This window comes from Entelurus aequoreus, linkage group LG06 (genome assembly GCF_033978785.1).
Source record: "Entelurus aequoreus isolate RoL-2023_Sb linkage group LG06, RoL_Eaeq_v1.1, whole genome shotgun sequence".
In the NCBI taxonomy this organism is placed as follows: Eukaryota; Metazoa; Chordata; class Actinopteri; order Syngnathiformes; family Syngnathidae; genus Entelurus; species Entelurus aequoreus.
Window position 1 is genome coordinate 3824676 of NC_084736.1, and position 13813 is coordinate 3838488.

The 13813-nt window shown below is 42.4% G+C and overlaps 1 protein-coding gene across 4 annotated transcripts in view; it reads left to right on the top strand.

The window, feature by feature from the left end:
- Positions 1–924: 924 nt before the first annotated feature.
- The window catches only part of dnm2a (dynamin 2a), an 88176-nt gene continuing 75287 nt past the window's right edge, over positions 925–13813 (top strand). For 2 of the 4 annotated variants that reach the window (XM_062049867.1, XM_062049870.1), the window contains exon 1: positions 925–1417. In XM_062049867.1, coding sequence (XP_061905851.1) covers positions 1257–1417 — 161 coding nt within the window. In that variant the 5' untranslated portion in view covers positions 925–1256. The remainder of the gene's footprint in view (positions 1418–13813) is intronic. The other 2 variants (XM_062049866.1, XM_062049869.1) reach the window with 1 other exon arrangement.

Below are 13813 nucleotides of genomic sequence, written 5' to 3' on the forward strand. Positions count from 1 at the left end.
AAGAGAAAAAGCCACCGAAATAGGAGCGCAAGACAAGAACTAAAATACTAAACTCCAAATAAGTCAGGGTGTGATGTGACAGGTGGTGACAGTACACCTACTTTGAGACAAGAGCTAGTGATGCATGCTTGGTTATGCTTTAAAGTCATATCCAACAATTGTGACGACGACTTTTTACTGTCAACTGAGTTTCGTTTTTTTAATGATTTCTACTGGTGGTGTGCCTCCGCATTTTTACAACGCAGAAAATGTGCCTTGGCTCAAAAAAAGGTTGAAAAACACTGATATAGTTGATGTAGATGCACTTATCGGCTGTACAAATTGACTTCACACAAGAGAAGTGTACGACACTTCTCTTGTTGCCTTATTTGTATTTGACTTTATTAAATGTATTTATATTATCATTTGGTGCAGCCGGGCCGTTGGATGTCCAGCACGTTCGCTAGCAGTTAGCATGCTAGCTTTTTCAGAGAATCTTAAACCCGCAGCTGTACAAAAAATTATTCCCGGGCGCGGCCACCGCTGCTGCTCACTGCTCCCCTCACCCCCCATGGGTCAAATGCAGAGGATAGTCTCACCACAGCTAGTGTGTGTGTGTGTGTGACAATCATTGCTACTTTAAACTTTTTTCCCCCCTTCTTGAACATTATTTACCGCTTTTTTAAATCTTCTTTTCTATATGATTTGTATTTGTACCTCTCTTCCCACATCACTCCGTTATCACAAACACTAACCCTTCCACTTCACTAACCACTTCCTTTATCATTATGGAAAATAGTACTGGACTTATTATGCGGCCATGTTGGTTTGATCACGTGACACAGAAGTGGGTTTGACCGGTTCTTCCGACCAATCGAGAACGAGTAGACTTTCCGTTATTAAGGCCAATCAGAGGGCGCTTCATTAAGAGTGACAGCACGATCAGCCAATAGATGCCCGAGTTTTACAGCTCAGAGGCGGAGCCTGACTTACCGGTTTCTATCGGATGTCGCGTCCCCGCTGACCGGATAGTGTTTGTGGAGAAGAAGTTTTGTTTGCGACTTTTCCCCCCCCGTCCGCCTCGGCTCCACTTCTCCCAATTACGCGACATGTTTTCGGTGTGAATTAACACCGCGTCGGTGTTTACCGTAACTCTCCGCCCTTTGATTGTCGCGTCACCACTCCCGTCGAGCTAATCTACGCGGGCTAGCTAACGTTAGCCTCCGCTCGACTCTTTTCTAGCCGCTTGTGTGGAGCTCAGCCGGGCCGGAGAAGCCATGGGGAACCGGGGCATGGAAGACCTGATTCCCCTCATCAACAAGCTCCAGGACGCCTTCAGCTCCATCGGGCAGAGCTGCAACTTGGACCTTCCTCAGATCGCCGTGGTCGGCGGGCAGAGTGCCGGGAAGAGCTCCGTTCTGGAGAATTTCGTGGGCAGGTAAGCTAACAATGTTACACATTTGACTGTAAATATCTACAACTAAACACCAGTTGTTTTTTTCTTAAATTCATATCTTCTTCTTTTCGTGTCTTTGAAGCGTGTGGTTATAAGTTAAAGTTCCAATGATTTTATCCTCTGCATTTGTCCCATCACACTTGTTCACCCCCTGGGAGGTGAGGGGAGCAGTGAGCAGCAGCAGTGGCCACGCTCAGGAATCATTTTGGCGATTTAACCCCCAATTCCAACCCTTGATGCTGAGTGCCAAGCAAGGAGGCAACAGGTCCCATTTTTATAGTCTTTGGTATGACTCGGCCGGGGTTCGAACTCACGACCAACCGACCTCAGGGCGGACACTCTAACCACTAGGCCACTGAGCAGGTATATGATAGCTTCCCATTTTTTTTGCATTGTCGTTGAACTCTGCGAGCATGTGGTTATAAGTTAAAGTTCCAATGATTTTATCCTCTGCATTTGTCCCATCACACTTGTTCACCCCCTGGGAGGTGAGGGGAGCAGTGAGCAGCAGCGGTGGCCACGCTCGGGAATCATTTTGGCGATTTAACCCCCAATTCCAACCCTTGATGCTGAGTGCCAAACAGGGATGCAATGGGTCCCGTTTTTATAGTCTTTGGTATGACTCGGCCGGGGTTCAAACTCACGACTAACCGACCTCAGGGCGGACACTCTAACCACTCGGCAGATTCCCATTTTTTTGCATTGTCGTTGAACTCTGCGAGCATGTGGTTATAAGTTAAAGTTCCAATGATTTTGTCCTCTGCATTTGTCCCATCACCCTTGTTCACCCCCTGGGAGGTGAGGGTGAGCAGTGAGCAGCAGCGGTGGCCGCCCTCGGGTATCATTTTGGCGATTTAACCCCCAATTCTAACCCTTGATGCTGAGTGCCAAGCAGGGAGGCAACAGGTCCCATTTTTATAGTCTTTGGTATGACTCGGCCGGGGTTCGGACTCACGACCAACCGACCTCAGGGCGGACACTCTAACCACTAGGCCACTGAGCAGGTATATGACAGCTTCCCATTTTTTTTTGCATTGTCGTTGAACTCTGCAAACATGTGGTTATAAGTTAAAGTTCCAATGATTTTATCCTCTGCATTTGACCCATTACCCTCACCCGCTGGGAGGTGAGGGTGAGCAGTGAGCAGCAGCGGGAATCATTATGGCGATTTAACCCCCAATTCCAACCCTTGATGCTGAGTGCCAAGCAGGGAGGTAATGGGTCCCATTTTTATAGTGTTTGGTATGAACTCACAACCTACCGACCTCAGTGCGGACACTCTAACCACTACGCCACTGTGCAGGTATATGACAGCTTCCCATTTCTTTTGCACTGTCGTTTATGGTAAATGGTAAACGGGTCATACTTGTATAGCGCTTTTCTACCTTCAAGGTACTCAAAGCCCTTTGACACTATTTCTACATTCACCCATTCACACACTGATGGCGGTAGCTGCCATGCAAGGCCCTAACTACGACCCATCATGGAGCAAGGGTGAAGTGTCTTGCTCGAGGACACACGGATGGTGTTGAGGTTGGTAGAAGGTGGGGATTGAACCAGGAACCCTGAGGTTGCTGGCACGGCCACTCTCCCAACCGCGCCACGCCGTCCCTCGTTGAACTCTGCGAGATCTTCTAAGCTGCACTGGTTGGATTCGCAGGTGGTTGGGCCGGTTTTGTAGCCCCATCTGGCCATAGCAGCTTTTGATCGCCCTGTTCCTGTTCTCAGGCGGTTTAGTGTCTTCCACCGGACCCATGGTGTTTCCGACCCGGGGGGATTCCCATGTCAATAGGAGGAGGGGTGGGGGTCTTTCTCTAGTCTTTGTGTCCATAGCTGGAGTCTGGTTTCTTCCCGAGATGTTGTTAGGGGCTGGACATTGCTGAGGAAGCTTCTCCTTGACTTCAGACGTTGGGCTGAGGGTTCACGTCCACGGTAGCTTTTGTGAACTCTACTCGGCTGGCAATTTCCCGTCTCACGTCTGCAGGGGCAATGCCAGCGAGGAGATGTTGGTTGTTCAGGTTGGTAGGCTTCAAGCAACCAGTGATCAAGCGGCAGGTGTTGTTCAGCTGTGCTGTGGCTCCCCATTTGGAAATTTTCAGTTTCCGCAAGACGTTGTTTCGGGAGCTGACTTTCAGTTTGGTGTCTTTGATGTGTTCCTTGAAGGAGAGGGTGCGGTCCTGGGTTACGCCAAGGTAGACAGGGTTGGTACAGTTCTCAAGTGGCGTTCCAGACCATGTGATGCTAAGAGGTCGGTTCGCATCCCGGTTCCTGAGATGGAACGAACAGACTTGGGTTTGAATGTAAATGTTTTCGCTCGTAGTGGAGGAGTAGCTCATCTAGGGCTGAGGTGAGGTTTGCTTCTACCGCTTCAAACGTACTCTCTTGAGATGTTACACCGAGGTCGTCAGCGTAGATGAATCGTTCAGTGTTCTGGTCCATTGGCTGGTCGTCGGTATCGATGCTATACAGTAGTGGAGCCAGCACACTACCTTGAGGTAGGCCGTTCTTCTGTCGTCGCCAGAGACTTTGCTTGTTGTTTAAAGGCCTACTGAAATGATTTTTTTTTATTTAAACGGGAATAGCAGATCCATTCTATGTGTCATACTTGATCATTTCGCGATATTGCCATATTTTTGCTGAAAGGATTTAGTAGAGAACAGCCCTTTGAGACACTTGTGATTTAGGGCTATATAAATAAACATTGATTGATTGATTGATTAAAAATCGACGATAAAGTTCGCAACTTTTCCTCGCTGATAAAAAAAGCCTTGCCTGTAGCGGAAGTAGCGTGACGTCACAGGAGCTAGTATTCCTCACGATTCCCTGTTGTTTACAATGGAGCGAGAGAGATTCGGACCGAGAAAGTGACGATTACCCCATTAATTTGAGCGAGGATGAAAGATTCGTAGATGAGGAACGTTACAGTGAAGGACTTGAGAGGCAGTGATGGACGTATCTTTTTTCGCTCTGACCGTAACTTAGGTACAAGCTGGCTCATTGGATTCCGCACTCTCCTTTTTCTATTGTAGATCACAGATTTGTATTTTAAACCACCTCGGATACTATATCCTCTTGAAAATGAGAGTCGAGAACGCGAAATGGACATTCAGTGCCTTTTATCTCCACGACAATACATCTGCGAAATGCTTTAGCTACGAGCTAATGTGATAGCATCTTGCTTTAACTGCATATAGAAACAAAAGAAATAAACCCCTGACTGGAAGGATAGATAGAAAATCAACAATACTATTAAACCGTGGACATGTAAATACACGGTTAATGCTTTACAGGCTGGCGAAGGTTAACAATGCTGTGCTAACGACGCCATTGAAGCTAACTTAGCAACCGGACTGCACAGAGCTATGCTAAAAACATTAGCTCTCCACCTACGTCAGCCAGCCCTCATTTGCTCATCAACACCCGTGCTCACCTGCGTTCCAGCGATCGGCAGAAAGACGAAGGACTTCACCCGATGCGTTTGGCGGCCCGGAGACGTAGGAAGTCAAGGTGAGGTCGACGGCTAGCGCGGCTAGCGCTCCAACAAAGTCCTCCTGGTTGTGTTGCTGTAGTCCGCTGCTAATACACTGATCCCACCTACAACTGTCTTCTTTGCAGCCTTCATTGTTCATTAAAAAAATTGCAAAAGATGTCCAGAATACTGTGGAATTATGAAATGAAAACAGAGCTTTTTGTATAGGATTCTACGGGGTACCATAACTTCCGTTACTCGGACTTCGTCACGCGCATACGTCATCATACCGCGATGTTTCAGCCGGATATTTCCCGGGAAGTTTTAAATGTCACTTTATAAGTTAACCCGGCCGTATTGGCATGTGTTGCAATGTTAAGATTTCATCATTGATATATAAACTATCAGACTGCGTGGTCGCTAGTAGTGGCTTTCAGTAGGCCTTTAAAGTAACATAGAAGCGCCTGTCTTTCAAGAGGGCTCCAATGAGGCCTGTGAGCGCCAGATCTTTTGTCATCTCCAGGATCTTTTTTAGGAGGAGGCGGTGGTTCACAGTGTTGTATGCGGCAGACAGATCGACGAAGACGGCACCTGTTACCAGTCCATTCTGAAACCCATCCGCAATATGTTGGGTGAGATTCAGAAGTTGGCTGAAAATTCAAATGTGCAGCTCTAATCATTGTTGATTTAGGTTGCACATTAGAGTAACAGGAAAAAGAAGGGAGTTATTCGCGTTCATAAAAACGTTATTATTATTAGTTTTAGATTATTATTTCTTCGGTCAGTGGTCAACAAAATAAAGAAACCGTTTTACATAAACAAACAGTTGTACATTCATAAATTGAAAATGTTGCAGACCGAAAGGGTTTAGGCTGAAGTTGAACACTTATTGCGCCTAACCCTATAAACAATGTCAAATACAAGATGAGCTTCCTATAAATATGAAATTTCCTTTGCACACCATATTATAAATACACATTGTACACAACATAAACACTGTTCAATTATATACACAGTAAAGACATGTGAAATATCCTTGTACACGTGTTAGTTAAACCTTTGTACCAATTATGTACTATATCCAAACAAATGTGTGAATGGAGCTGGAACATTTTAAGGAATGATCATAATGATATTATGATATGATAAATGGGTCCAAAAAGTATTTGACAAAGTTATTTAATACTTTCTGGTCCCATTTGCTTTTAACAAAATAAATCAAGTATTGTGAGTGTATCTTACCTCTCTGTATTTGTATCTGAAGCAGCAATAGCTATCCTCCATGAAAACGTACTTTGTATGATCACATTTATTTTGTCTTAAAGTCCAGTTTAGAGAAGTATTTAATCTTGGATACAGTATATAATCCTCCATATTGGCAGACAGTGTTTCCCATAAACTGCCAAGATACCTGTGGTGGTGGGGGCGTGGCTATGGGCGTGGTCACCATGCCATCATCGAGTAATTTGCATAATTTACTACAATACCATACCATACCATACCAACTGTATTTATAAAGCCAATTGATATGATTTTCTCTAAAAAGGCTCAAAAAAATGTATACTTACTAATTAATAATAACAGTTTTGTTTTAAACGTCCATCCATCCATTTTACAATATAATTACAACACTTTATGTACATATTTATATATAGATTTGAACGATAAGTTATTCACTGAAATATATTTATTAATTGTGGTTCTTACAAAAATATATCTTTATAAAATATAAAAGCTAAAATGTCTCTTAAAGCTCTGCCCCTTTAATTAGTGCATAGTAAATAATTTAACTTTAGCCTACTACTACAACCATATTATTTACCAGCAACATAAAGTGAAACAGAGGCAGAGGTGTCCTGCCACAGTCAGTAACAAATAAACAGAAAACAGTAGTGGTCAAATACAAATAAGGCAATAAGAGAAGTATCCTACACTTCTCTTTTGTAAAGTAAATCTGAACAGGTGATATGGGCATCTACATCAACTATATGATTTGCCTGATCAGCGGCTTTACTTTGAGCTCCTCCCGGATGACAGAGCTTCTCACCCTATCTCTAAGGGAGAGACCCGCCACCCGGCGGAGGAAACTCATTCGGGCTGCTTGTACCCTTGATCTTGTCCTTTCGGTCATAACCCAGAGCTCATGACCATAGGTGAGGATGGGAACGTATTTTGACCAGTAAATTGAGAGCTTTGCCTTCCGGCTCAGCTCCTTCTTCACCACAACAGATCGATACAGCGTCCGCATTACTGAAGACGCCGCATTGATCCGCCTGTCGATCTCACCATCCACTCTTCCCTCACTCGTGAACAAGACTCCTAGGTACTTGAACTCCTCCACTTGGGGCAAGATCTCCTCCCTAACCCGGAGATGTCACTCCACCCTTTTCCAGGCGTGAACACATTAATTTAATTCAATTTAATTCCAAGCAATAAAACAATATTTTTGCATCTGACAAAAAACACCCACACACGTTGGCTTACTCTATTAAAAATGCCATGTTTGTTATAAATACAGTTTTAAGAGGAAAAAAAAGGCTGGCTTCCGTTGGAGAGACATGTGTCTGCTAGCTTGAGCGCCCCCACTTCTCCCCGTGTGGCAAGTCAGAGTAGCCCGGTCGCTGCTAGCATGCCGTGTGTTGTGCCTCGGTGTGCATTGTTTACACAACGTGCGGTACGCTACTTAATATGTCCTTGTGGAAACTCGTTCGGTACACCTCCGAACCGAACCGAAACCCCCGTGCCGGATCGGTTCAATACAAATACACGTACCGTTACACCCCTAATATATACATCTTATAGTTAAATGTCACACCAATGACTTGTCATTGTTTTTTCCACTGAGTAGAAGCAGCATAGCTTGTTTTGTCTTAGTTGAAATGTGTGCTAGGATAGTTAATTTTGACGCCCCTTTTCTTTTAGAATGTGGATTATACCAGCAAGAATGATACCAATTCCCTTTTGCAATGGCTCTTTTGCAACATATTTTGGGTCAAAAAGTGTAGACAGTCATTTGAACTTCCTTCTGCATCTTCCTCTTTTGCTACTTTTTAGGTACGACATTGAAGGGTACAGGCCCGGATGCCTATCTCCTCCTGTTGTTTTCTCCCATATCAACAGCCAATAAGATCACCCTGCGGATAACAAGAACCTAAACAGGCCCGCTCTCAGACAGCTTGTTCGACAGGTTTTCACACAAACAGAAGTGCTAGTGTGCAACCTGCTCAGGGATTGAGCCATCGTGCAAAAAGGAGGAAGCGCATTGGCCGGTAAAGTGGCGCTAGACACGCGTCAGCTTACAGACGCTCTTCTCTACGAGAGCCTGTCGTAACTTGCTTGTGGAGAATAAAGCCTAGACTGCTGCATACTTTATTATGAGAGACTTGACATGTCAGATGTTACTTCCCCAGGTGTGATCAACAATATGCAAATGCAACCTAAGTTCTTTACATTCTCACTGCGCCCAGTAATGCTGCAGCGCAGGTAATACCATCACGGTCAAGTAGTGCAACAGGAGAAGTCAAACATGGAAGTAATGGTAGTGGGAGGAGCCCCACAACGCCATAATACTGGGTGTGCTACCGTCACCGTGACTCATTGTTGACATGAAAGTCCAGGCTGCTCATTGTGTTGGTTTCACTTGTCTGTTACTCACAACCGTGTGGCAAGTCATTGGGTTGTCACTGTCACTAAGCGTAGACCCATCTGTGTTTTCTCCTCTGTGGTGAAGCTCTTTGGCTCCATCTCTATGTCCCCACAGCAAGAAATAAATCCCTCTTCCCCTTTCTCCTTTCATGCTGGCACAATAGAGGCGGAGTTGTTTCATGTAGTGAAGGCACTCTGAGCAAAACTCCTTCAAATCAAACACCCCTAAAGTAGTCCAATACAGAATTTCAAAGCATCATCAGGCCTGATAGCATGCCAAATCTTTACAAGTCTGGTAAGACTTTCGCTTTGTTTTTGTTTTCCCTACAATGATGGGAAAGAGAAAAAGTGTTAGGATGACCATATAATAGGGATGTAACGGTACGTGTATTTGTATTGAACCGTTTCGTACGGGGGTTCCGGTTCGGTTCGGAGGTGTACCGAACGAGTTTCCACACAAACATATTAAGTAGCGTACTACACGTTGTGTAAACAATGCACACCGAGGCACAACACACGGCATGCTAGCAGCTAACGGGCTAGGGTAGACTGACCATGCGTCCTCTTTTGCGGAGCTGTCCGGGCGGAGTTTCTTAAATGCCTCAAATGTCCGGCATTTTGAGTTCGGGTTGCGTGTATTTTCAATATACGTTCAGGGTTAAGAAGGGGTTAAAAACAAAACAAATTGTGTGCGCAGCAGCATTGGTGAGGGAGGGGCAGAGACAGAGAGAGAGAGAGAGTTATGATAAACGCGCATGCGTCGCCAGGTTTTGCTTTTTATCCATAGATTTATCACATTTAATTTTTTATTATCTATAGCAGGGGTGTCAAAAGTGTGCCCCGGAGGCCATTTGCGGCCCACAGCTAATGTTTTAAAGGCCCACGGCACATTCTAAAAATGCTATTAAAATAAACAAAAACATAAAAAAAGTGAAATAAAAAAGCTTAAAGGTTAAATGTAATTTAGAAAAAGTTGCAATGTTGACTAATAAAACAAAGCTGTTTTTTTTTCTTTCAAACTGTCATTGCTCAAAACATAATATTGAATCAAAATCAATGTTATTATGAATTATTGACCTATCCAAGGTTCCCATTACTTCACATCAATTATTCTACTAAGAAAAATATTTTTGGTGGAAGATTTTGCAAATTTGGTAAATAAATAACCCAAAAATTTATATTTTGTTGTTTTCTTACTGTACCGAAAATTAACCGAACTGTGATCTCTAAACCGAGGTATGTACCGAACCAAACTTTTTGTGTACCGTTACACCCCTACCATATAACCGGTAATTATTTAGTAGGCATGTAACGATAGGAAGTTATCGTGACAAATTATTATAGTTTATCATTATCGCAATATTGTTGAATGTGCTCAAAAAGTACTAATACAAACACTGAAATCTTTTGACTAAGTTATTTTTTTTAACAACAAATAAATAGACACGTGTTATAAAACCCACTATTTTGCATGTTTTGATCATGTTTTAGTCATAGTATTATGTTTGCTTTGACGGCTAAGCTTTTATTGTTTTAGATATTAGTTTGTACTGTAGCACTAAGATTTATTTAAATGAAAAGTGCGTAACAAACAAAATCTATTATTATTATTATTATTTATTATTATTTCTGCCGGGCGTTGTGATGTGTTACTATGTTCGGCGGTCCTTGAACGCTCCGTAAAAACACCTCAGTCTCGCAATCCTCTGATCATAGAGAGCACAGCTTGTAGGTTCATTCTGCACAATTGAGTAGATTAGTTTCTCAGGCACTATGTTTTTTTATGAATTTAGATTGGGGTAGGTCGTTGCTTCATAGGGAAATACATTAATGCCTCTTATTTTTATGTTCGCATCCAAGCTAGGTAGTCAGTCCTTAAGTTTAGCGAAGTGCAGGTATCATCACGGTTTTTCGATAAGTTTAACTTAAAAAGGTAAGACTAACCATCGGAAGTTTTACCGCGGTTATCAATGATACGGTTTATCGTTACGTCCCCATTTAATTTTCGTTATAGTTTTTTGACAAAAGTTTTAGTCAAACTCTATTCATCTAAATGGATTTATTTTTAGTCGACTGAATTCCCCAACATTTAATTTAAAGTAAATTTAGTAGACTAAAATATAAAGTATAAAATATAAGGCATTTTTATTAGGGATGTCCGATAATGGCTTTTTGCCGATATCCGATATTACGATATTGTCCAACTCTTTAATTACCGATACCGATATCAACCGATACCGATATCAACCGATATATGCAGTCGTGGAATTAACACATTATTATCCCTAATTTGGACAACCATGTATGGTGAAGATAAGGTACTTTTTAAAAATAATAATAAAATAAGATAACTAAATTAAAACATTTTCTTGAATAAAAAAGAAAGTAAAACAATATAAAAACAGTTACATAGAAACTAGTAATTAATGAAAATGAGTAAAATTAACTGTTAAAGGTTAGTACTATTAGTGGAGCAGCAGCACGCACAATCATGTGTGCTTACGGACTGTATCCCTTGCAGACTGTATTGATATATATTGATATATAATGTAGGAAGCAGAATATTGATAACAGAAAGAAATGGGGGGAGGGAGGTTTTTTGGGTTGGTGCACTAATTGTAAGTGTATCTTGTGTTTTTTATGTTGATTTAACAAAAAAAACCAAAAAAACAAAACGATACAGATAATAAAAAAAACGATGCCGATAATTTCCGATATTACATTTTAACGCATTTATCGGCCGATAATATCGGCTGGCCGATATTATCGGACATCCCTAATTTTTATGGTTTTCTTGAAAACACATTTATTTGGGCTAACACAAAAGCAGCATGATCATATGGTCAAAAAATATGTAATTAGTCATTTTTCTGCCACATGTCATTGTCAGGGTAGCACGGTGGTACAGGGGTTTCTGCGTGTGCCTCACAATACAAAGGTCCTGCGTTCAATCCCGGGCTCAGGCTCTTTCTGTGTGGAGTTTGCATGTTCTCCCCGTGACTGCGTGGGTTCCCTCCGGGTACTCCGGCTTCCTCCCGCCTCCAAAGACCTGGGGATAGGTTGATTGACAACACTAAATGGTCCCTAGAGTGTGAATCTATCTGTGTTGGCCCTGTGATGAGGTGGTTTCTTGTCCAGGGTGTACCCCGCCTTCCACCCGAGTGCAGCTGGGATCGGCTCCAGCACCCCCCTGCTACCCCAAAAAAGACAAGCTGTAGAAAATAGAAGGCTGTCATGGTCAATAAATATCTTTCAAGTAATTTTTTTTTGTATGTCAGCTTCATATGGTTTATCAGGTTGTGTATTTTAGTCTTCTTCAGAACTTTCTATGTAGTGTTTCTAGCATTTGAATGGAGACTTCAACGGTACTGACAGGTAATCCTGTGCTAGTAATCATGTTTCATGGTTTTCTTTAGTCACATGATTGTCACACATTTAAGAGTTGAAAACATAAGGCCCTGTTCCTGCATCTATAGGTTCCTGTAGAGGTGTGTGGTTTGTGTTTCCACCGCATTTCACAGTTCAGGGTGGTTCATACGAATCAGGCTGATGATGTATGGAGGTGTGGTTTACTATATTTCTATACTCATACCATGTAAATAAGCAGACAATATTAGATCACAGTTATTTTACAAAAAAGTAAATAATTGAAATACAGAGCAATCATATAAAAAAGATATGATTTAAAAAATAAAGGGTACCAAATACTTCATAAAAAGTCAGGCTTTTGTCCGCGGTGTCCAACTGTCAGAAAGTCGTTCTCTCTGTAAATGATGAATTCATGAACGTCCTTTTTAGCTGTGAATAACAATATTTCAATAATAAATGTCAGGGTTTATCTCACGCAGACAACACAAACACAACATTGGCTGTAACGTTAGCTTGTTAGCATCAGCATTCTGTTCAGTGGGGTTGAGGGTAAAAACTACACAAAGGGAGTGTCGCTGACTACTTTTACAACATGTAATAAAGTAAATAGTTAATATTTGATGTTATTAAGCTTCATTCCACTTGTGTACTGCTTCCTTTTTTTTACATTTGTCCAACACAATCAGAGTAGTAAGCAGCTGAGGTCGTCGCTTAAAGGCAGTTTTTAGTACTCCTTCGTAAATGGGTTTAAAGGCCTACTGAAAGCCACTACTAGCGACCACGCAGTCTGATAGTTTATATATCAATGATGAAATCTTAACATTACAACTCATGCCGGGTTAACTTATAAAGTGCAATTTTAAAATTCCTGCCACACTTCCGGTTGAAAAACTCCTTTGGATATGATTTATGGGCGTGACGTCACAAAATCCACGGAAGTGGTTGGACCCCATCGAACCCGGTACAGAAACCTGTTGTTTTCTTCGACAAAATTCCACAGTATTCTGGACATTTGTGTTGGTGAATCTTTTGCAATGTGTTTAATGAACAATGGAGGCTGCAAAGAAGAACGTTGTAGGTGGGATCGATCGGTGTATTAGCGGCTAAGTACAATACTTACAGCAACACAACAAGGACTACTTACAACGCCTAGCCGATGCTTGCCGCCAAACCCACGGGTGAAGTCCTTCGTCGCGCCGTCGATCGCTGGAACGCAGGTGAGCACGGCTGTTGATGGGAAGATGAGGGCTGGCTGGCGTAGGTGGAGCACTAATGTTTTTATCATAGTTCTGTGAGGTCCGGTTGCTAAGTTGCTAAATTAGCCTTAGCGTCGTTAGCAACAGCATTGTTAAGCCTTACCAGGCTGAGAATTTTTAACCGTGTAGTTACATGTACATGGTTTAATAGTATTGTTGATTTTCTGTCTATCCTTCCAGTCAGGGGTTTGTTTATTTTGTTTCTATCTTCATTTGAGAACTATGCTATCACGCTAGCTCAGTAGCTAAGTGTGTCACCGATGTATTGTCGTGGAGATAAAAGTCACTTTAAATGTCCATTTCGCGTTCTCGACTCTCATTTTCAAGAGGATATAGTATCCGAGGTGGTTTAAAATACAAATCCGTGATCCACAATAGAAAAAGGAGAGAGTGTGGAATCCAATGAGCCAGCTTGTACCTAAGTTACGGTCAGAGCGAAAAAAGATACGTCCATCACTGCCTCTCCAGTCCTTCACTGTAACGTTCCTCATCTACGAATCTTTCATCCTCGCTCAAATTAATGGGGTAATTGTCGCTTTGTCGCTCCGAATCTCTCGCTCCATTGTAAACAACGGGGAATTGTGAGGAATACTAGCTCCTGTGACGTCACGCTACTTCCGGTACAGGCAAGGCTTTTTT